General features: G+C 35.9%; 1 protein-coding gene across 1 annotated transcript in view; it reads left to right on the top strand.

The window, feature by feature from the left end:
* Positions 1 to 24,933, top strand: part of PKHD1L1 (PKHD1 like 1) — a 150,854-nt gene that overhangs the window by 101,460 nt on the left and 24,461 nt on the right. The window contains exons 54-67 of the mRNA XM_036830501.1: positions 2,895 to 2,983; positions 3,331 to 3,479; positions 5,040 to 5,169; positions 7,230 to 7,348; positions 9,428 to 9,557; positions 11,394 to 11,567; positions 15,980 to 16,083; positions 17,411 to 17,540; positions 18,273 to 18,394; positions 19,926 to 20,016; positions 23,504 to 23,652; positions 23,735 to 23,857; positions 24,419 to 24,530; positions 24,612 to 24,728. Of these exons, the coding sequence (XP_036686396.1) occupies positions 2,895 to 2,983; positions 3,331 to 3,479; positions 5,040 to 5,169; positions 7,230 to 7,348; positions 9,428 to 9,557; positions 11,394 to 11,567; positions 15,980 to 16,083; positions 17,411 to 17,540; positions 18,273 to 18,394; positions 19,926 to 20,016; positions 23,504 to 23,652; positions 23,735 to 23,857; positions 24,419 to 24,530; positions 24,612 to 24,728 (1,739 nt within the window). The remainder of the gene's footprint in view (positions 1 to 2,894; positions 2,984 to 3,330; positions 3,480 to 5,039; positions 5,170 to 7,229; positions 7,349 to 9,427; positions 9,558 to 11,393; positions 11,568 to 15,979; positions 16,084 to 17,410; positions 17,541 to 18,272; positions 18,395 to 19,925; positions 20,017 to 23,503; positions 23,653 to 23,734; positions 23,858 to 24,418; positions 24,531 to 24,611; positions 24,729 to 24,933) is intronic.

The following is a 24,933-nucleotide window of genomic DNA, read 5'->3' as shown; positions in this document are numbered from 1 at the left end:
CTCATTGCTGTGGCTTCTCTTGTTGCGGAGCACGGGCTTTAGGTGCGCGGGCCTCAGCAGTTGTGACACACGGGCTCAGTAACTGTGGCTCATGGGCTCTAGAGCGCAGGCTCAGCAGCTGTGGCACACGGGCCCAGCCACTCCATGGCATGTGGGATCCTCCCAGACCAGGGCTCGAACCTGTGTCTCCTGCGTTGGCAAGCGGATTCTCAACCACTGCGCCACCAGGGAAGCCCTGCTTCTGTTTTATAAATAAGTTCATTTGTATCATATTTTAAATAGAATAACAGTCTTGGTCAAGTCTCATAATACAACTTATTTAATTTTATTTCAAATATTCAATTTCCTAAATATATATTAAGTCTTCTAGTTAAAAATAATTTTTCTGTCTTTGAAACTTATAAAGTCCTTTACCTTTATTTCTCATATGAAACATAACTTTCTACTTTATATTATAGTAATTACCATACATGATGGTACTAGTACACAACAGTACTAGTCTTTAAGACCCTTAAAGGCATGATCCTGATTTGATGTATATTTGTGTCCCTTATGGGCAAATTATAACCATACAAATAACGATGGTGATGATAAAAGTTAACAATTAATGGGCACATAAGAGCTCACTACTGTGCATCAGGTACAAATCAATATTATTTATTAAGTGATTTACGATTTCAGAATATACAGATTCTGCGATAACGTTGCACAAAAGAATAATAATTGAATTTGTTTATATATTCATTCAACCATTAAAAAATAGCACCTGCTATGTGCCAGGCACTGTGCTGAGCTCTGAGATTCAGTTGTGAACAACATAGATGTGGTCCCTGCCCCCATAACACTCACATTCTGTCCAAAAAGACAGATGCCAACACAAGCAAACAAACAAAAAAGTAAACAGAAAATAAAGCATATGAGTTTGAGTTGTGATAAAGGTTGTAAAGGGAATGGATAAGGGGCTGGGACAGAAAACAACATGGCAGGGGCCTCCTTTGGGTGGATGGTTAGGAACAGCCTCTCAAAGGAGGGGATATTCTAGCTGAGAGCCAAAGGTTGAGGAAGAGCTGGCTGTGTGAAGGTTGGGTTCTAGGCCAAGGGGACAACTTGGGCAGAGGCCCTGATGTGGGAAAGAGTGTGGCATATCCAAGAACTGAGAAGAAATCTACATGGCTGGACCCTCGTGAGCAGGGGAGAGTGGCCTGGGCATAGCATTGGAAATAAGTGGAAATCAGACCATTCAGGTCATGCAGGCAGTTAGTGTTAAGAAATATGAGAAGCCTTTAAATGTTTCAGCTGATAAGTGACATTACATTTTGAAAAGGCCACTTTTACTACTCTGTGTAACAGAGGGACAGTAGAGAAAGCAGGGAGGCTCATAAAAAGAGTCTAGAGAACTTCAGAAGAAATACAGGCCATAAAGGTTATTGGCCAAAAAGCCCTCGATAGTCTAACGTAAATAAAATTATTCAATATTTACTTAATATTTATTATGACTCATTAATAGATTTAGACTGGTATAGACCAAGATGTGATAGAGGTATGTGTTGATACACTACATGTATATGTCGTAGGATAGGTGTTTTTCCTCTCACAATATGAGTTCTGCTCACTGGAAATAGCTGTAATTGGAATTATTAATTGGTATTTTGCAAATAGCTATCAGTGAAAACAAACAGAGTCTTGATCCAAAACTGGTACCTCAGGACTAGAATATACAGGTCTAGCTACACAACACACAAATGCTTAGTTTAAGAAGTACTGGGCTTTTTTGATCGTAACAGTGGGCAATTAGAAGAAGAATATAACATGTAGTATAGTGCTGCTGGGGATAAGAATGAAAGGCTTGAGAAAAGCTAGATGAACTCAACTATTGAATCTGCACAATCCTGATGAATTTATTTAGTTAGATGGATACAACCTTTAAATAAACCATTGAGATTGTGTCATGAAAAATGTATTACTGTGAATCTAAATAATCCTAAATGATCGTTTAATTGCTAACCTCTTTTAAATCCATGAAGACAAAATTTTTATGACAGGATTTTTGATCAACAGATTTTTTAGTAATACAGCTTAGTAATTCAAATGTGTGATAAAAATATACTTTTAACGAAACAAACTGTTTTGGTTATTTGTAAAACTCCTGCATTAGTATCATAGAATTTTTAAACATTTTTACTAGGTCAGGAGAGCAACCCCTGTGAACATTTTTAAATGGGAAAATACAATCAACTTTATAATAACATTCTTTGTAACAATTTGCACTGAGATAGTTTCAAGCAGGCATAGTGATGGAAAGTGGAGACCGTCTCTCTTCCAACTGTGCTTTCCATGTTTATTTCAATGTAATGTAACCTTCACTCTGGTTATAGACCTGCCGTCCTGCCCCCAGCCCAGCGGCTTACCCTCATTGACCCACCCTTGCCTATTCACAGACCATTCTTCCAGCCTTCCCTTCATAGAATCTAGCCAACTATATACCCTCCTGTCCCTTTCCCTATGAAATAGCACCATATGTAAGGGTCTTTAAATGGACAAAGGATGCATTTCTTTTCACTTTTCCACCATGTGAAATCTTATAAGGAAGTTAAGTTATTTACATTTTAGACAAAATTAGGGTATCACAATAAGGATTTAGTAGGAGAAAATGTGATTCGTATTGTGGGCGGAAAGGAAGTTTTCTTCAGTGGAGAAAAAACTGTATATGTAATTGTGTGTGTTGAGTACTTTACTAATAGCGTACATTAGCTTGTGTATTTACTGGAATTACAAACTATCCAATTTGCATTCTGTCATCCCTAAAACATCTAGTATAGTGCTACACTCTAAGGAGATGCTCATTAAATATACAGAGATAAAACTTAATGGAAATACTTCTTTTCTCTTTTCAGCTTATGGTCAAATGATTCTTTTTGGCAGTCATCTCGAGAAAATAATTATACCATACCTCACCCAGGAGCAAATGTTGTTATTCCTGAAGGTAAATGCATAAATGTAAATAAATAAAATGCTGTGTTTATGCCACAATAGTTAGCAGTTAGGGTAGATACCTTTATGCAGCACGCCTTGGAGAAAGAGAAAATGTGAAGAGATGGATTCAGTTGTCGTGTCCTGGATGTCAGACGTCGCTTCTGGGTTTTATGTGGATTTAAACCGGAATATTAAGAATAATAGATTTTCTGAGAGAGACAAGAATTAGTCGTTGTGCGGAAAAAAAGCTCACGAACTTCAAAATTAGGACTCACTGATAGGGCTGTCAGTGTTTTATCTATAGGCTATAGTCTATGGATTATGTTATATTCCTTATATTAAAGTCTTGTTTTATAGGAACATGGATTGTGGCAGACACAGATATTCCACCAATGGAAAGACTCGTTATTTGGGGGGTTCTAGAATTGGAAGATAAGCATAATGTGGGAGCTGCAGAGTCTTCTTATAGAAAAGTTGTTTTGAATGCTACCTACATATCACTGCAGGTAAGAGTGACAGTCTTATAATTTATACCCTTATTAGCCAAATGCTAAAATGTTGGAGATTTACTAAGCAAATTGTAAGAAAGCATATGCACCTGATGTGATTAAAACACAACTGGCTCTACCCCATGAAATGCAAGCCTAAGTTCAATATATTTCTGCTCTCCTTTAAATATTAATGACACATTCCTAAAGCAGTAATTATCATGCTACTTTTTAGTGTGAGGTTTGCTCATTTTCAATCCTGTAGAATATTTGTATTATTATTAGGTAAAGCTAAACTCACAGCTTGCTGCAACTAACAGAGAATCCACTGGAGTTCTGAGGAAAAAAATTAAAAGATTTCAAGCCTTTTTTTTTAAGAAAGCAAACAGTATTTCTTAAAATGAATGAATGTAGATGGGATTATGAAAACCAGGAGCAGACTAATAAAAAAATGTCAGTTGTTTGAAATAATCACCTCATTCTCTCATAAACCTCAGATGGTCTTGAACATGTAATTTAATTGTTCTGTCAGTCTTTTATTGGTGTTCATTTAAAAGAATAGCTTAACCAAAAAACTATTAAGCACCAGTAAAAAATAAGTGGGAGCCTTTCTTTCGTAAAACTAGGCCTTTAATGCTTTAAAGGTGTGTGGTATTTTGGTTAGATACAGAGCTTAGAGGTAAATTAATGCTACAATTGAATCCTTACCTCACTGTTTAATAGTTTGGTAACAGGTTAAGTTATTTGACTTCTTTCAGCATCAGTTTTCTCACCTATGAAATGAGAATAGTAATTCCAATTCATGGGTTTAGTGTAAAGATTAAATGATATAAAATATGTAAAGCCTTGCATGTTATGCCTGGCATAGAATCAGCAAGCATTTAGTAATAGCAATTTTTATTAACAGTGATGGCTCATGAATAACATAGCTTAGATATAAATAGAAGAGTATATTTTATATATGCTGCATTATTTTAAAGTACAGTGTGATCTGTTCAAGCACTAGTTTAGGTTTTAGGAGGTCTCAGTTTCAGGTCCAGTTCTGACAGTAAGTAAATGTTGAATTTGACCTTGGAAAAATCATTTAAACTGCCCATCCCAAAGTGGATGGGTTAAATTAAGGTCACTTCTAGTTACAGTATTGTTCTTTGTAAAACAAAAATTCATTCATTTTTACTAGGGGAGGCTGCCAGTCTTCCTAATTCCTTTTTTTTTTAATATTAATTTATTTTATTTATTTTGGTTGTGTTGGGTCTTCGTTTCTGTGCGAGGGCTTTCTCTAGTTGCGGCAAGTGGGGGCCACTCTTCATCGCGGCGCGCGGGCCTCTCACTATCGCGGCCTCTCTTGTTGCGGAGCACAGGCTCCAGACGCGCAGGCTCAGTAATTGTGGCTCACGGGCCCAGCCGCTCCGCGGCATGTGGGATCTTCCCAGACCGGGGCACGAACCCGTGTCCCCCGCATTAGCAGGCAGACTCTCAACCACTGCGCCACCAGGGAAGCCCCCCCTAATTCCTTTTTTATGGGGAAATTTTTCCTGCTCAGTTTTGAAGTATTAACAATTTTCTGCTTCACTGCAGGGAGGTAGATTAATTGGTGGCTGGGAAGATAACCCTTTTAAAGGAGAATTACAGATTGTTCTTAGAGGGAATCGTTCTACTCCAGAGTGGGCTCTTCCAGAAGGACCAAATCAAGGATCAAAAGTCCTAGGTATGTGTTCCCAGATACCAAAAGAGTCATATTAGTTTTGCAAATCTACTTTAGAACATGTAGCACTAAAAGGCTTGTTATGAGTTCATGATGTTATTATGGTTTCAGAAGTTTTTACAGACATTGATTTGTAGGAACAGGTTATAAAAGTTGCTGAGATTTTAAAAAATTAAATCATGTCACATTAAAATAGATACAGATGTGCATATTTCCAAAATGTAATTTATTGCAACACTAACATTAATGAATCCCTCCATATGTATATTCTTTCTCTAATCTGGTTTTCTTTGTAATCTTTCTTTTATATAAGCAATAATATTTTTCATATTTTAGTACTTTTCCCCTAAAAGGTAACTTTGTTATGTATTATTCCTACACAGTATTAAAAATCTGTGGATCGGTTGGCTCTGCTATTGATCTCGGGTGTTGAAGCAGGGTCTTGGTTCCCAGCCAGTGATTAAGGTCGGGTCGCAGTGGTGAGAGCACCAAATCCTAGCCGCTAGACCAGTGGTCAGTGACAAGGCCCTGGCCCTACGGCTTTGCAGAAAAAGAATTCCCACAAAGACGGAAAGTAGTGAAACAAGTAAAGTGTTTATTAAGAGAAAAAAAGAGTACAGTACTTTTGGATAGACACATGGGTGGGCTCAGAGAGAGAGTCGTGCCCTCGTGGCAGTTTGAATCACTTTTATGGGGCATTTCTTCCCTGTTTCCTTTGACCAATCATTTTGATTTGCCTGGTTCAGAGTCCGTATTTGGTGTATCTTAGGATTTTCCCATGTGTGCGCGTGCATCTCTTAGCCAAGATGGATTCTACCGAAGAGGCCTATGGGTAGTGAGCATTAGTTGCCATCACTTAGAATCACTCCCCTTTTGACCTCCAAGGAGCCTTTCTGCTCATGTGTAGTCGGGGAGGTCTCCTGACTTCAAGAATAAAGAATATGTGGTCTCTTATCTTCTACCTGGGCAGGGCCCAGCCTCCTCTCTCAATTGTCCTGTTATTCCCACCTCAGAGTATCCGTCCGCAAGGAATGAACTCAAACCATTTGTCCTGGGGGCCCTTATGTCTCCTGCCTCGCTATCAGTTATCCAGTCACAACTGTTGCTAAGTTTTAATTTTCCGGTTGCATTTGTGTGGCTGTACGTATTCCTATTCGAGCCTAGAAAGCAAAGGACCTGAGAGGGTTTAATTTGGTCCTAATAAATAACTGCTTTTATTAATACCACTGTATATTTATTTAAAAGACACATAAATGTGCTTCAGTTGCTCCGATGTACAATTTCCAAATCAGTGACAATAAAAAAGGGGATTAAAAAGTGGCTTAAAATTGAATTAGCTCTTGTGAGACAGACAAATTCAAATCTTAAAGAAAAATTTCCTGAGGCAGACAAATTCAGTCTTAAAAAATTTTTTTTTGCTTTTATGTGTTTATGTTTTTATTTCAAAAATAACATTTCTAGCAACACAGAACAATATCAAGAGAAAACATACATCTTCTACTCTCCCCTTGAGGAAACTAACATTAGCAATTTTTACATGTGTTTTTCATGCTTTTTATCTATGCCTGTATTCATATTACATAAAATGACTTGTGGTGCCTTATACAAAAACATGGTCAAACTAAATATATTACTGTGCAATTTTCTTGTTAACATATTATGAATATCTTTCCAGATCGATACTTAACATGTAACACTCTTCATTTTTATAGCATATTACACTACAGTATTAGTAATATATTCTAATTTACTCCTTCATTCTTATAATGATATACATTTGGATTAATTCTAGTTTTTCTAATATTTCCAAATATTGTTGTATTAAGCATCCTCATTGATGTATCCTTGTATACTAATTCAATTTATAGGGACCAGATTCCTAGAAGTAGGGCAAAGGGCCAAAGCCTTCTTATATAGCCCTGAGCAGATAACCCCAATTCTTTCCATTCATTCTAAAATGTTCAATCGCTTATTAAAATATACCTACTAACTGTTTCATTTTATACTAGCACTTAACTCAGTTCTATGCAGTGAATAAATAGGAGTGTGTTTTTCTCCTGCAGGGGTGTTTGGTGAGCTGGATCTTCATGGAATTCCACGTTCGATATATAAAACTAAGCTCTCAGAAACCGCAGAGGCAGGTTCCAAAGTCCTCTCTCTGATGGATGCTGTGGATTGGCAGGTAGAGGAATTACTACGTGGTGGAAAGTGAAAACACGCCATGGGTCAACTTAAGGTTTCTTCTTTATCCCAATGGACATTTGTTTTGTCACATGATTAACCAGAAGAGAAATGTATGTTTTGCAATTAGCTTGTACTCAAAAAGCTGACTTGATAGCAGGCATTTAAAAATTGTGGTGTCAAAGGTTCTTCAGAGCATATAAAGAACATTATATATATATATTAGTTATGAAAGGAAAATATGAAAGTTTGGGGGTAAAAAATATTTATTTACAAATTCTTGCAAAACAGAAAAAAGAATTATTTTAAATACATTTTATTGTTATCTTGGTTATCTCTTTACTTCTAATTTGTGATTTTACATGTTAAGCATTTGGGAAGAAAACAAATCCTGATGCCCAGTGATATTCAAAACATGCCTGAGTTAAATAAGAGATTTTGGTAAAATATGAATGGTGGCAATTCCGATCTCTACTACACTCACAGGCTTGCATAGGCCACAGACTCACATGTTTTACAAATACTCTTTTTAATGCTAAAGGGTCTAGGAAATGGATGGATTACTTTTCCAGGCTCTCAGATTTCAGCCAGTTCCTTTCTGCTGAGAATAAGCTATAAGGTCACAGAACAAAGTGAGGCTTAGTATGAGTAAATGAATACAAATCATCAAAACATATGGGGTTGGCTCTCTTAATGTAGTGTAAAATCAGTAAATAGAAGGAGGATTTATTGAGAGTTATTATAAGCTACTTACAATATATTCGTATTTGTGATAGTTGAGGTGTGATTACTTTTTAAAAGGTGATTAAATGATTTAAATATCCCTATTATTTATCCAATTATCATTTATTAGTATTTATCTACTTAATATTTTCTGCCTATTATTTATATAATTAATATTTAGCCTAATGTCAGACATTTTCTAGGCATAGAGGATTCATTTGTGAAGAAATTGGTCAAACTATAGGGGAAATTGCATTGAAGTGGGAGAGGCAGACACTAAATGAACAGATAAATGTGTGTTATTTCAGATTATAATCTTTGTGATGAAGGAAATAAAACAGGTATGATAGAGACTGCCATGGTAGAGGGTGGCAGATAACATTAAATAGAGTGGCCAGAGAAAGCCTCTTTCAAGGGTATGACAGGGTTCAGGACATGCTACCCCAAAATATGAATACTTTAAGGGAAGAAATTTCTGCACGTGCAGGAAGGACTTTCTGGCTTTCCCCTGAAGCAGGTCACAAAACCTTCATGTGACAGTTGCCCTCCTTATACCCAGAGGAAAGAGACATCCTCAGCTCTGGAGACAAAGTGACACAGAGAAGAATCTGAATGGCCAACCCTTGCTGTTTCTCCCAGTTTCCTACACTTAGCTCATACCCTATCACAATTTTCCTCTACTCTCCACTCTTCCATAAAAATGCTCAGGTTTAACCATTTCTTCAGGTCTTCATTTCCCGTGTCATGTAAAACTTATATTGAATAAATCTATATGCTTTTCTCTTGTTAATGACTTTTGTTACAGGGGTCCCAGCTGAGAACTTGGAAGGGTAGAGGAAAAAGTTCTTTGACCTCCCCTGCAAGTACTTTTGAGCAGAGACTTGGTTGACAAAGAGGAGCTTGTCATATATGACATACAGAGATTCTAAGACTTAACCTCGCTCTGTCACTTATCTCTGCCTTTCTTACCTTTCAGGAATATCCAGTGATAGTTAACTGTAAAAAAAAAAATCTGGGGGGAATTTTTTAAGTCTTAACAATATTATCCTGACCAATTTTTAATAAAAATGTGAATATATTTGCTTTGATATATCTAATTTTAAAAATGTATATCACCTATGATTTTATTAAGTGACTGAATTCAACTTAAGGAAATGTTGAGATAATTCAAAATATAGAATTCTTGCTATCAAACAAAAGCATATTTATTTTAGGGACCTAAATGTATGATTTGTTCTCTCTGATAATACCATGGTTGTAACCAATGTAAGTTAAATTAGAATTGTTTAATAGTTATTGAGAAATATAAACCTATTTTTTAAATTGTTCTTGAATTTGGCACTTGAATTTTTCTAAGGAAGGAGAAGAGATTGTGATAACAACCACAAGCTATGATTTCCACCAGACTGAAATTAGAAGTATCGTTAAAATCCTGCATGATCACAAAATTCTCATTCTCAATGATACCCTTTCCTATACTCACTTTGGTAAGTGGCTGTTCTTTAACCAAATAGATATATAATTAAAATGTCTTGAAATATTCACAGTTTAGTGCTCTCCTCTGTAATTACAATCATTTGATAAAACATCTCAGATTTTTAGGGGAGCATTTCACTTAGGTTGGCACTGGTACCCAAAGGATGGTACTGTTTGTGTGTTGGCTGCAAAGAGTCCCTGCTGTGTGTATTAATTCATTCAGCAGATATTCAGCAGTGACCATTACATTCTATGGGATAAGGCTGACACTTTCTGTTTTAGGCAAGCTTCTAGAGATTCGTACGCACACTGAAATTTGAGAACCCTTGATCCAAGAGCATCTTTGTCCTGATTTGTTTCATTGACACATTCCTCAGCGGTAACTGCACTTAGACAAGCTACAGCAAAATGGTAAAACTCTAATTCTCAAGGAAAGAAGGAGTTAATCAGAATCAACTGAAGATGATCTTTCAACTTGTAGGATCAGGGCTTTCCCAGCACCCCAGCCTTTCCACATTTCACATGCTACCTTCATCTGAATCCCAGGAAGTGGAAGCAGACAGGAGTGTAACGTTAGAAAAGCCATTCAGATACTTCTGATGCTCCTGAGAGCTACAGCTAAGGCGGCATTATGCACTGGTGGATATCAGACTTGCATGAAAAAGAAACTTAAAAGAACTTTTTAAAGCAGTATTTTGATAGAAGCACGTGTCTATCATTCTATATCACATATTTTTTCTTTAAATCAAAAGAAAAAGGTTTCTTTGAAGAACACTTTAATCGTAAAATAGTGTTTGAAGTTCGACAGTATAGATTCTTTCATTTAAAGTACCAAACACTTCTCTCTGTTTGAAATGTACCTGCATGTCTTAAAGTTTTGGGTAAGACTTCTAGAAATGTAGAATGTAATTTAGGTTCTGTTTTGTTTTTTTTTAATTTATTTTATTTATTTATTTATTTTTGGCTGTGTTGGGTCTTTGCTGCTGCACGCAGGCTTTCTCCAGCTGCAGCGAGCAGGGGCCACTCTTCATTGCGGCGCGCCAGCCTCTCACTGCAGTGGCCTCTCCTGCTGTGGAGCACAGGCTCCAGGCGCGCGGGCTTCAGTAGTTGTGGCACGTGGGCTCAGCAGCTGTGGCTCGCGGGCTCCAGAGCGCAGGCTCAGCAGCCGTGGCGCACTGGCCTAGTTGCTCCGTGGCACGTGACATCTTCCCGGAGCAGGGCTCGAACCCACGTCCCCTGCATTGGCAGGCGGACTCCCAACCACTGCGCCACCAGGGAAGGGAAGCCCCTAGGTTCTGTTTTAAAATTATTAAGATGTAAATGTACAGACTATGTTTGATATACTACTACATATTTATAAAGAATTGTAGTTGGTACAAAATATGTCACAGGAAAAGAGGAACAAACCAAGGTTTAGGCATCAGGAGAGGTAATACCTACGTATTGCTGATTGTCTACATGGCCCTGGGCAAGTTCATTTACTTCTCTATCTCATTTCCTCATCCGTTAAAATTACAGTAAGCTTCCCAACTTGTCTTACAAGAGTGTTTTTGTGTATAATTTGAAGTGTTTGCAAAATACCTTTGAAGCAGTAACTTTGTAAGTGCTGATTATAATAACCTTTTTGCTGTAAATAGAAGAAATACTTTTGATTATATTTATTTTATAAATAGGTATAATTTCCGACTGCCATCTGTGTACATTTAAGCGTGTAACTCTAATCAGTTCATGTATTTTTGTTGACTTTTGGCATATTATAAAGTTACGTGGTCTGTGAGCTGCAAAGAAACTAATAAAGACAGGTATTTCTTAGTGTTGGTAATAATCTAACTGTCCTTCTGCTGCAGCTGAAAGATACCATGTTCCTGGAACCGGTCAGAGCTACACATTAGCAGCTGATGTTGGGATACTGAATAGGAACATCAAAATACTTGGTGAGGATTATCCAGGTTGGCTGAAGGAATCTTTTGGTGCACGCGTCCTAGTCAGCTCATTCACTGAAAACACGGTGACATTTAAAGGTTAGTACAAATCCAATTTATTTTTCTAAATGAAATATAGCAGGGTCTCTTCTGTGTTTAGTTCTTAAATAATCCTCACTCCTTTACAGGATCATCTGTGTTAAAAAACAAAATCCAACTGAGGAAATTTTAAAGATCTTACTGGCTTTATTCAAGGATTCATGAATCAGGCAGCATCCAATCTAGCTGATACAAAGGAGCGTCAAAGAGCTGTGCAAAATAAAAGACTTTTATAGGCAAAAGGGAGCAGGAACAAGGTAGTTTTACTAGGCAAAAAAGAGGATTGGTTATTGCAAGGTTACTTTCCCTGTAGGGGGCAGAGGTTTATCAAGCAGATTACCTAACCAATGCTGATCAGGCAGTTCGTGATGGACTGGTTTAAGGTTCCATTTCAGGAGAACTGAAACTGTAATTAAGTCTGTTTGATGATGGAGGACTTAGCAAAAGTGACTCCATTTTGGGCCTGATGTCTTGTTTTTAACACGTTGAAAAATAAAGGCTTGAGAGGGATTATGCAGTCAGGTGCCACCCTCCAGAACCAAATTCCTAACATTATTCTACTAATTTTATCTTTATAGACAAAATAATTATCAAATTAACAATGACCTTAGGTAACAGCTAGCCCAACCTTGCCCTCAAACAGAAATCGTTTCATAACAAGCACACTGATCTGTTATTTTTGTTTGAAGGAAAATTTCAAATATATTTCAAAGATAGAGAAATGTATAATATAATGCTTATCATCACTGATTACCACAAGTATCAGCTTTGGCCAGTCTTGTTTGATCTATGAGCTCACCCAGTTTCTTCAAGCCCACGGATTATTTTGAAGCAGCAAGCATATATTTTTTAAGATATAACTGACATATAACATTGTGTAAGTTTAAGGTCTACAATGTGTTGATTTGATACACTTATATATTACAATATGATTACCACAGTAGCACTAGCTAACATCTCTATCATGTCATATAGTTATTATTTTTTTGTGTGTGTGGTGAAAACAATTAAGAGCTAGTCTCTTAGCAACTTTGAAGTTTATAATATGGTGTTTTTACTGTATCCCTAAGCTGTACATTATATCTCCAAGACTATTTATCTACTAGTTACAAGTTTAAACAGCTTACAGTTACAACCTTAAACAGCTCCCTATTTCTCCCACCCCACAGGTCCTGGTAACCATCTTTCTACTCTCTATTTTTATGAGTTCAGCTTTTTTAGATTCCACATATAAATGAGATCATACAGCATTTATCTTTCTATCTCTGACTTATCTCACTTAGCATAATTCCTTCAAAGTCCATCCATGTTGTCCCAAATGACAGGATTTCCTTCTTTCTCACTCCTGGCTGAATGATATGATATATGTATACACACAGTGGAATGTTTTAGATAGATAGATAGATAGATAGATAGATAGATAGATAGATAGATAGGGAGGTATCTCACATCTTTATCCATTCACCCATTAATAGACATTTAGGTTGTTTCTATATCTTGGCTATTATGAATGAAGCAACCATGTATTACTTCATCTAGAAATATTTCAATGTGTAAATCTAAAAGACTTCTTTAAAACCATCTCTAAGAATCAGATTTTAAAATGTTAGTAATTATTTCTAAACATCAAATGATTGTTCAGAATCCTCCAGTTCATTCCTTCTTTCCCTTCCTTCCTCCCTCCTTCCCTCTTCCCCTTTCCCCTCCCCCTCCTCTTTCCTTCTTTCTTTTCTTTCCTTCCTTTCTTTCTCTCCTTCTTTCTCTTTCACTGTCTTTGTTCAAATTGGGGTCTAAATAAGATCCATGTTGCAATTGGTTATGAATCTTAAATCTCTAATTCATTTCTCTTTCCTTGCAATTTATTTATAAAAGAAGTTAGGTCATCTGTCCTATAGTGTTTCTAATAGTCTGAATTTAGTGATGCATCCCTAGAATTTAACTAGTCCCTGCCTCCCTTGTATTTTCTATGCATAGGTAGAAAATTTAGAACTAGCAAATTGACCAGACCGGGACTCAATTTTTAGGCACTAATTCCTCATAGTTGGTTGTTATTTTTCCATAAATAGGCACATAATGTACGATTGTTTTTCCTTTTGTGATGTTAGCAGTTATTAATTATCATTGCCTGGATCTATTGAATCACTGAGGTTTAAAATGGTGATATTTTAATTCTACTATTCCCTCCTCATTTATAATCTCAAATATTTCTCTAAAGAGAGGCTTCCCCAGATCACTGACTACCCTGAAGGATAGTTTAGATAGAAAAAATGTTTGATTCTTTCCTCTTATTAACTAGTTTTCAAAACAATGAGTTGGTTGCCAAGCATCCTCCAAAGATAACAAGGAGTTTTTGTTTTGTTTTTTTTTGTTATTAGTATCATTATTAGTTCCATGGATTTAAACATATTTGATATGTTCTAATCCATTGTGAACATTAACCTTATTGATACTGAAAATGCCCTCTCGTTGACCTTCAGAACCTTTTCATGTTGGTGCCTAAGTCCTCCTCCTTATGACTCTTTTTTTTTTAATTACTTACTTATTTATTTATTTATTTATTTATTTATTTATTTATTTATTTTTGGCCACGTTGGGTCTTTGTTGCTGTGCGCGGGCTTTCTCTAGTTGTGGCGAGTGGCGCTACTCTTTGTTGCAGTGCGCGGGCTTCTCATTGTGGTGGCTTCTCTTGTGGAGCACGGGCTCTAGGCACATGGGCTTCAGTAGTTGCGGTGCATGGGCTCAGTAGTTGTGGCACAGGGGCTTAGTTGCTCTGTGGCATGTGGGATCTTCCCAGACCAGGGATTGAACCCATGTCCCCTGCACTGGCAGGTGGATTCTTAACCACTGTGCCACCAGGGAAGTCCCTGACTGTTTTTGGTTTTTTTTTTTAGCTTCTTCACTTTCTGATATGACAAGCACATGTTGTAATTTTTTTTTTTCTTGCTGAGACTGGGAGTAAGTTCTTCCTCCAAGTAACCCTGGTTCTTTTTATTGGAAGCTGGTGTTTCAATCTCACAATCTGGGTATAAGGAGTAATCCTCTATTCTTGACTTGAACTGTTTCCTCAGGAGCTCACTTGGTTACAATACTGCCTATTCCATTTTGCAACAGCTCTCATTTTAGAAAATCTTTATATTGAGGAAGCAGCTATCCCACTATAACTTCTACCTATTGGTCGTAATCTGCCAACAGAAGCTTAACTGATGAGGAGAATAGTAATGATGATCGTAAAGTAATACAAGATTCCAGACGCTGTGCTAAGAATTTAACACATATTATGTCATTCAGTCCTCATAGTATTATGGCATAAATATTGTCCTCTTTTTAAAGATAAAGAATTAGATGATTAGAGGGGTGAAATTACTCTGATCTTGGATACTAATCCATGTTGTTTCACTTAAAGTCCCATGATGGACCCTATTCACATGTCAACCTTTCTTTGCTCCAATAAATTATTTTGTGATGTAATTAAAGAAAATGCATCTATGGCTTTTGTAGGCCCGGGGTCTCTAGTAATCACTTATTCTCTGTATCTATCTTATTAATCTTATGTTCTCCTCCATACATCTAATCGCTGGCTCATAGATTTCCAGACAGGCTTTTCCCTTCTAGTATAAAATAACTCTTCTCCTATGTATTTTATTAGATATCAGCTTTTGAAACAAGGAATACCCTCTACTGTATTTTTACCAGCGATGAATCTCCGTGCCTCAGTTTCCTTGTATAGAAGACAGGAATAATAAAAGTTCCTAAGTCACAGATGTTGTGTGAGAATTAAAGCACACACTGCCTGTTAAGCACTTAGTACAGAGCTCGGCACAGAGTCATGGCTCGTGGATTGTTATTGCTGCTCTTAATAATCTATGAAATTGCCTTTTGTCACTTCAGTGGCACTTATGACAAACTTGGTCAGCAGATACTTGGCAATGCATATTCTGGAAAAAATTATGTAAAGATAATGTCCTTAACAGTTCTTTAGAGCATCAAAATTGAAATGTCAGGTAAATTATAACTTGTGCCTCATGCCATGCATTCTCAACAGGGACTGTATCACTACCAACAGGTGAAAATTGACTCTTGGGGGAAAAAAAAAACGTAACCAGTTTGTGGTCCTCCAAAGGGCCACCATACCTTGACAAATATGTAGTATATCTGTGGTATTAAAATGTCATGGAGAGGGAACGCTATTCAGAAAGAGAAATGTCTAAAAAGGTTCTTGTGAGGGGCAGTAAAAAAACAAATTCAGAAACATTGCCTTATTTGGATTAAAAGGGCAAAGAAAAATGAATACAATTTTCATGAAAAAGTTGAAAACAAATTTGTAATTTGGAAAATTACAAAATCTTTAGTAGTTTTTCAAAATTTTTATTCAGCTTCAAGGAAAAAAAATGTGTAACTCTTTTCCCCACTAGGAAGTGCAAGAATAAGTAATGTGGAATTTTATCACAGTGGTCAAGAGGGCTTCAGGGATAGCACGGATCCAAGATATGCTGTAACATTTCTTAACCTGGGACAGGTTTGTACTTTATTTTTAATTTTTGCATATACCCAAAATTAAGTATTTTGATTTTGATCTGATTTTCATTTAACTTCACTAAATACCCATATCTTAGAATTGCTAAGACTATAATCTAATATAATAAAACTTTCTTAGATGTATTTCCCATTAACGTTTTTAGACTTACAACGGTATTTGATTCCAACCATTTTATGCGTTATTTAAGGTCAGTAAAAAAGAAAAAAAAAAAAACAGAAAATGGAACACAAAAGGTGAAAGAATTGAAGATCTGTAATAGTATTTCACATCTCTACTTTACTTTACAATGACCAAAAATATTTCCAAACAGTTATTATTAAACAAAGTGAGTGTTGCTTAAATTTCTCAAATGAAAAGCATGTCTGTATATCCGTGCCTCTGTCAAAATTGGGAAAATAAATATGCTTAGAGGGCTGCTGATTTAAGAAAAAATGAGAAAGAGCATATTTCTTATATAGAATTTGAAAAAGAATAGATACATGTATAACTGAATCACTTTGCTGTACACCTGAAACTAACACAACATTGTTAATCAACTATGCTCCAATATAAAATAAAAATATGAAAAGTAAATAAAATAAAATAAAATAAAAATATATTATGGAGGGGAGATAAATTGGGAGTCTGGGATTAATATATACACACTACTATACATAAAATAATGAGGACCTACTGTATAGCACAGGGAACTGTACTCAGTATTCTTGTAATAACCTATAATGGAAAAGAATCTGGAAAAGAATAGATACATATGTATAACTGAATCACTTTGCTTGCACTTGAAACTGACACAACGTGGTAAATCAACTATATGTTAATAAAGATAAATAAATAAATAAATAAAAATTTTAAATCAGTAGTTTTGGAATTGAAACCCCTAAACTACTTATTGACTGTTTCCTACAGACATTTGAATTGTAACCCCTGCCTTGAGTATCGACTTCCGTGGGCAAAAAAAAAATCCCTGCTCCTCATATAATAAACTGTTCTGAAAAATAATTTTTAGTTCCTTAGCATTTTATAGGTAATGATAGAAATATAAATACATAGAAAAACACTTGAGAATTTTTAATTCACATTTAAAATAAGTATTTCTTTTTTGCTTTTTTTAATCATAAACCGAAGATATATGGAAATTTCCCAGGATTAAAAGGTCTGCTGGGAAGTCATCTCCTTTCATGGAATGTAAATTGAGTATTTTGTTTATCAAGATTTGTTTTCTGAAAATCACCTGCTTCAAATTTTTTTCTTTTAATGTCCTTTAACTTTGTTTTTAAAATGTTCACTGAATCCTGATGTTTTATAGATTCAAGAACGTGGCTCATCTTATATTCAAGGCTGTGCTTTTCACAGTGGCTTTTCCCCCGCAGTTGGTGTATTTGGGACAGATGGATTGGACATAGATGATAACGTGATTCACTTTACAGTGGGGGAAGGTAATATGATAATATTTCGGTCCAATAACACGTCTTCTGAGACAGCCTTGTCTGCAAACTCTAGAGCCAGGGTGTCCAATTAATCTTTCTTCAAGAATGGAAATAAAGGGTCTATGTTTGTGCTAACATGGTAATTACTAAACTGCATGTGGCCATTGAACACTTGAAATGTGGCTAATGTGACTGAGAAACTGGATTTTTAATTTTAATGGTACTTAATTATATTACTTTACATTTAAGTAGTCACATGTGGCTATGGCTATCATATTGGACAGTACAGCTCTAGAAGAATTATTTACCAGACCATGATCTTATGTGAGTTATTTAATCACCAATAGTTTAAATTACTGACTTTTAACATACTTCTCACATATAAAACAAAAAGATTATTCACAAATAAAGATAATTTTTAAAAAAAATATATTTGATTTGATTTAAGGGGTTGTCCTTTCTTGAATATCAGTCTAAAGCATAATACAAATTCATTTAAGGTGTATAAAATTTGTGTGTATATTTGTTAAAATCTGAGGTGGAGCCTGTGAACCCACATATTTAACAAAAGATTTTAATTCAGGTAGTCTATTAAAGAGGTAGAGTATCAAAGAGTTCAGAGGGTTCACTCTAAAATCAAAAGGGTTCGTTTGTCAGGTTCAAACGAGAAAACTAATTTCATGGAAGAAGTGAAAGACATTCCCTATAGTATTCATTTGGGGGAATTTTCTTTTTTTCCAGGCATGAGAATATGGGGGGATGCCAACAGAGTCCGAGGAAACTTGGTTACACTTTCAGTTTGGCCAGGAACCTATCAGAACAGAAAAGACTTGAGCTCAACTCTCTGGCATGCAGCAATTGAGGTAGTGTGAACAAATTTAAAATTATAAGTAGACAAAATTATAATTTGTAATTCCCTTATTGAAGATTATAATTTCTGTAGAATTTGTAAATCTCAAAATGTCATTGAAAATGATTTCTTCCTTAGATAAAGATTGTGGATAAAGTGAGCTGATTAAAGGAGTGAATGAACTTTCTTTAAGATGTTGTGAGCTCCAGTAGCCAATGGATTTTTCTCTGTGGTGAGGTCCATTGGTTTAAATAGTTCTCTTATTTACTTGCTTCTCCAACATTAATTATTGCTTTCAAGTTCCATTAAAGGGTCTCTCTGCTTCTAATTGACTGACTGCCTTACACATTTTACTATTTAACTCTGAATTTAAATGCAAAATTATAATGGTAGACTATAAAATCTCTAAAATCCATTTCTCATCTAAAATTCTTATGATTCTATATGCAAGGTTATTTACTCTTATCGGATATTACTAATTGGGCCCTTCTTGTTTCCCGTGAAGTTTCTTCAATTACTATAGGTATTTATTTAGATGTAGAGTGAGATTGTAAGCAAGAAAATAGAAAGTACAGAGAGGATTTAGAGGAAAGATAGCTTCCTCCTGTTTTTATCTTACTTACTTATACCCTAGGAAAGAAAAGGAATTTAAAAAGCTCTCTTTGAAAGATAGGGTAAGGATTGAATTTTGTTTTTGTACAACTATTAATAATCACCTTAAAGCAACGTCTGAAAGCCTGGAACTTAGTATACATTTATAAGGTAATAATGTTCTCTTTTTGTCTATTTATAGATGTTAGAATGTAATCAAATGTCAATTCCAAATCTTTAAGTTATCTATATCTTTTGAAAGGCATTTTTTTTACTTTTATGAATTCCATTTGACTCTATTTTTATCATAATCTTTAAAAATAAGGCTGTTTAACATGCTTTAAATAAGTGAGATTTGGACTGTTCTGCTGATTCTATGTAGGCAAGAACTAAACCTTCTGTGCTCCATACTTTTCATTTTCTACCACTCTGATTTGGCTCATAAAATAAATTTGTTTAGTAATTACCTACTTGTTCTAACCCAGTTTTTTATTGTAGCAGATTTTCTTTAATGAATGCCTCTACTGAATTTTATGGTCCACTGTAATTGCCTTAGTTGTCTTTTTCTTAATAAATCAAATTGGTAACAGAATATAACCAAAAAAGAGTGATAAAATTTTTGTAGCCTTGTTATAATACTGAAATTTTGTCTATGGCTTGTTAATATTCAACCACGTCCAGTGGATTTTGTGACTGAAATGAAAAGTAATCTCTTTAATGTACTTTTATAATGAAGTCTAAAATGTAGTATCTAGTGGTAGGTTTACACCAAGAACCTAAGGTAATTTCAGTACTTCATTTGTATTATAAATTTGAATGGGGTGAATGTGAATTAAATTTTTACTCCTGGAAGTGTCATCATAATTAGTTTTCCAGTGTATGTTACATACCTGCTCTCATTGCATAATTGTGTAAGAGCCTGACCCAAAACATTTTCTTTATCATTATACTAGATAAATAGAGGGACGAATACAGTCTTACAAAATAACGTAGTGGCTGGATTTGGAAGGGCAGGATATCGCATCAATGGTGAACCTTGCTCAAGTAAGTCTTTGGCATAGAGTCACTAAAATTAGGAAATAACTTGTCCAAATTTGTTCGAAATAAATAATTATTGTTTGTGAGTTGAAAAGTAATATTGCTTCTTCATGGGCACTGAAAGAACTCAACAAACTAAATTATTTCCATATAATATTGGGTTTAAAGAAAAAATTAAAACCAATTTTCTTCTCATCCTTCACCCCTATCACCCTTCTCCGGCAGCCCCAGGATGCCATGCTCTTTCCTGGCCCTAGGACACTGCAGCCCCAGGTCCTCTCCTGAGACCCCGTCCCCATCCTCAGCCTCCTGAGACCGGGCCTTGCTGCTCCCCAGGCCTCCCCTTCACAGTCACTGCCTCAGGGAGGTCCCTGAGCCCCAGGCTGAGGGAGGTGACCAGCCCTGTCCTTGTGATACCCTCATGTCCTTCTGTCCAATCCCATGCCATTAGCTGTGCCTGCCACAGCGTGTTTGCATTCCTGATCCCACTGGACATGAGCTCTTCCTTGACAAGGGTATCTTTATTCTATCCCTGTGACTGTAGAGGAGATGAGAAGGAAAGAGAAAATCAGAGGGATAACCAGGGAGACAGAGTGAGCCAGAGAGTGTAAGGGAGAAAAAGAGGGGGTAAAGTAGAGAATGGTGGACAGTTGGGTCTGATGGACTCGGGAAGACACAATAAGAGTGAAAGAGAGTAATCCAGGCAAGAAGCGGTGGGATGAAAATAAACAAAAGGGATCAGCAGAGAGATGGGGGAGGACAGAATAGGATAAGGTGTGTTGACTAATAGTATCAAGGGGATAAAAGAAGGATAGATCCTTTAAAAATAGGCTTTTAAGATAACTATTTTCCATGTTTATGATCCAAAAACTCTTAACAACAGCTTCAGTGCTTGATTTGATGGTACTGAACAGTGATTATCTTATCCCACCACCACTTTCCCAAAAGCAACTTGTAAGCATAGAGATACATGCCTATAGGGATATGTCACTATTTCATGCTTCCGCTTTAAAGGAATACATGCTCACTATTCATATGTTAAAGCCTGCAAGCATGAAAAAAATCAAAGGACATGAACAGAGGGTTCTCAGATACATTTCTATCAGATTAGTAAAAATCAAGAATTAACTGAACAACTGCTCTCCTGGCAAGGCTGTAGGGAAATAGTAACATTTACACTTTGCTGGTTGAAGGACAAAATGATATAACCCCTACAAAGGGGAATCTGGCAATAGCTACCAAAATTATAGAGGCATTTACCTTTGATTCAGCACTTCTACTTCCTGTAATCTAACAGTTGCCTCTACAGCAGTTAGAAAAAGAGTTGTGAACAAGGTTATTCATCACAGCGTTGCCTGTACTGGCAGAAAATGGAAAGCTACCTTGTGTCCAGTTACGGTGGGCTAGTTATATAAAGCCAAACACTGGAACACTGGACCCCTCTAAAAAAAGAAGGAAAAAAGATGCATACTGTGTATTAATATGGAAAAATCACCAGGACATTCTAAAATGATAGTGGAGGTTACTTAGAAAGGGAACAAAAGAATATGTATGGTATATGCATTTACATAAAGAAACACTGAAAGTGTAAAAGCAAAAAGTCATTGAAGGTGAGTAGGAACAGGGTGACTGGTCACTTATTACTGTATAACTTTCTATAAACTCTTGACTTTTAAACCAGATAAATTAATTATTGAATCAAAAAAGTAAAAGAATGCTAGACCTGCTGGCTTTACCTCTTGGGAAACTTAGCTAAAGGAAATGGAATTTTCTCTGAAAAATGTATAGCCCTTCTACAGTTGATTTTTTTAATCTCTGTAGGTATTTTTGAAATTCTTTGAATAAGCATTTTTTTCTGTAAATTCAAAAATTATTGGACTTTAGCTAATTTTATTCTTGTGCAAAGTACATTTTGAAGGAATAAAACAACTTCACCACAGATACAACTGATTCCCTGATGTATGTTCTTTTTAAATATTTTAGTTCCCAACAGCTTAAAGTAGCTTTTCTTTGACTTAAAATTTTAAAATATGTGATTTCTCTACAACTTCTTTGAAGTATTGTTGTGTTTTTTAATCAAAATATGACCTGTGAATGTGAATATTTACTAATATGTATAATTCCACGTAATGCATTTTTCACTGAATATATTGATCTTCCTAAATAATCGGGAGTGTTTATAAGGAGCAACTGAAATATGAGACATCACAGAGGAACTGAGGGTTTAAGTTCCTGGAATGGGACATCAATTTACACAATTCATCTCCCTAACAAGTGAGGGGCTGGGATGCTGGGAAGGGAACTCTGACACACGTGTGTCCAAAGGTGGAGCCATCCTTGTCCATGGGGCTACATTGTGCAGAACCGAGGTGTAGCCATGCAGACAGCTTCTTAGGGAGGAAACAACAGAAACCAGGCCGACCGACCATAGGTGAAATGTCAGTCTCAAAGGACTAGGAAGAAGGGAGAAGCAATCGAAGATGGAGGAAATTAGATCCTGGGGAACTGGGACAAGAGAGCTGGTACAAAGTACAATTTAGGAGGCAGTGCTGCTCTTTATGGGGAATCCTCAAATTTATGCATGGTTGGGACGAGCTTTTAAGGTCACTGATCTGATTTGTACATAAGTAAAACTTTCATGAAAATCCACTTTAATTATCCTGTATATTAATAATGGGTATAGCTTCCATTTATTGAGGCACTTTATGTGGGTTATTTCATTTCATTTTGAAACAACCCTGAATTAGACATTATAATTTTTTATATATGAAGAAACTTAAATTATAAAATGCCAAGCAACTTTCCCAAGATCATGCATACATTAATTCAAGAAGTATTTGATGAGCACCTACCTCTGCATTACCTTCTAGGCTCTAGGAATCTGGCAGTGAAGGAGCTAGACGCAGTTTCTTCTTTCATGAAGCTTACGTTCTTATAGGAGAGAGGAGATGAATAATTCACAAATAAGTAGTAATTAAATATCAAAGTGAAAAAAATTGCCATCTTAATTGCCATGTTAACTGACTGAGGTGCTAACTATGAATCCGGTAGTCAGAGAAGGCCTTCTAAGGAAGTGACACTTAACTTGAAAATGGGATTCCCAGAAGGAACCAGTAACATTTATAGACAGCAAGTGGTATCATTGTGTTTTTCAAGTTTAGCCTTGTTTGAATTCAAACTTCATAATCTTTCTAAAGAAATTCATGTTTAATCAGATATAATAAGTTAAGGGTGCTAGCACTAAAGTAAACTTTTGCAAATGAATATACAATTATTCTGAGTAACATTGAAGAGACAAATTAGATAAGAGAAATACCAAATAGAATAAACCATAAGTAGCTGAACCATACAAATATATATGATCATGTTGTTAAAATTTGCATCAGAATCATATATTTAACTTTTAAAAGAATTTCAACTTTAACTGATACTGCTTATAACTCTATGACTTGATTCATAATGTTAATTTACTGGTTCCATATTTCCTTCAAAGGTCAGTCTTATTCTGTGGAAAAGTGGTTTGACAATGAAGCCCATGGAGGTTTATTTGGTATCTATATGAACCAAGATGGCCTTCCTGGATGTTCTCTTATACAGGGATTTACCATTTGGGCATGCTGGGATTACGGAATTTATTTTCAGGTAAATGGATCCAAAAAAAGTGATTGTTTATTTTCTTTTATGATTATATTTCATACTATGTAATCTCCAAGTTCTATTACAGACCACGGAGAGTGTGCGTATCTATAACGTGACCCTGGTTGACAATGGAATGGCCATTTCTTCAATGATTTACATGCCACCTGCTGTATCTCACAGGATTTCCAGTAAAACAGTGCAGATTAAGGTAAAAATTGAATGCAGCCACACAAAGCAGAAAGAGCAACTCTGAGAAGGGTAAAATTATTGAATACAAATGATTTTCTTGACTTCTTTGCCCTACTAGCCACACCTCCTGCCTTTGTGCTCATTGCCTTCTGCCAGGAAACTCTCCATCCTTCCCTCTCCCCCCTCCTTCCCGCAGCTCTTCTTGCTTATCACCTGCTAATCTTGCCACAATTAGTTAAATTTTCACTACCTCTATGAAGTCTTTCCTGAACCAGCTTAGGTAGTTTTGACACTCCCTCCTCTTTTTGTTCCTACTTTCCCTGCACATATTCCTATCATGGAAACATAACATGTCTTTAAATATAATTATTTACATGCCTGTCTTCCCCCTCTGACTTTGATTGTCATCCACTTGGGGCAGAAATCACATCTTTTTTATCTTGGTTTAGTGAATGATCCACTTCTCAAAGTTATACAGGTTGTGTTTTGCTACAGTGGAATTCATTATTATTCATTACTATGTCTTCTTTTAAGAAAAGTTATTATTAAAGCTTACTGTTTGAACTTTTTTTTAAAATAGAACTCATTAATTGTTGGAAGTAGCCCTGAATTTAATTGCTCTGATGTCCTAACTAATGATGATCCCAATATTGAACTTTCTGCTGCCCATCGAAGTTCTAGACCTCCATCAGGTAAAGATTTTAGAACTTTTAATTTTGGGGTTCATATGAGTGCATATTCAAATTTCATTAACTTTCTTCTTTTTATAAAAGGTGGGAGAAGTGGGATTTGCTGGCCTACCTTTGCTTCAGCACATAACATGGCACCGCGGAAACCCCATGCAGGGATCATGAGTTACAATGCCATCAGTGGTCTCTTGGACATCTCAGGCAAGTTTAAACATAGTCTTTGAAAGTCTACTCAGTTAAGTTCTGTAAAGAATATGTAGAATATAACTCGTAATGTTTCATTGTTAGTTAAAAAAAATAATGATTAAATTAATCTGCTCAATACGACAAGCAAAGAAACCAGACAGAAGAGTCAATTTCAAGAATAGTTCCCTGGCAACATTCACACATATAAAAGAACTGACAT

Source organism: Balaenoptera musculus, chromosome 17 (genome assembly GCF_009873245.2).
Source record: "Balaenoptera musculus isolate JJ_BM4_2016_0621 chromosome 17, mBalMus1.pri.v3, whole genome shotgun sequence".
Classification (NCBI taxonomy): Eukaryota; Metazoa; Chordata; class Mammalia; order Artiodactyla; family Balaenopteridae; genus Balaenoptera; species Balaenoptera musculus.
This window is presented reverse-complemented; position numbering and strand designations above follow the sequence as displayed.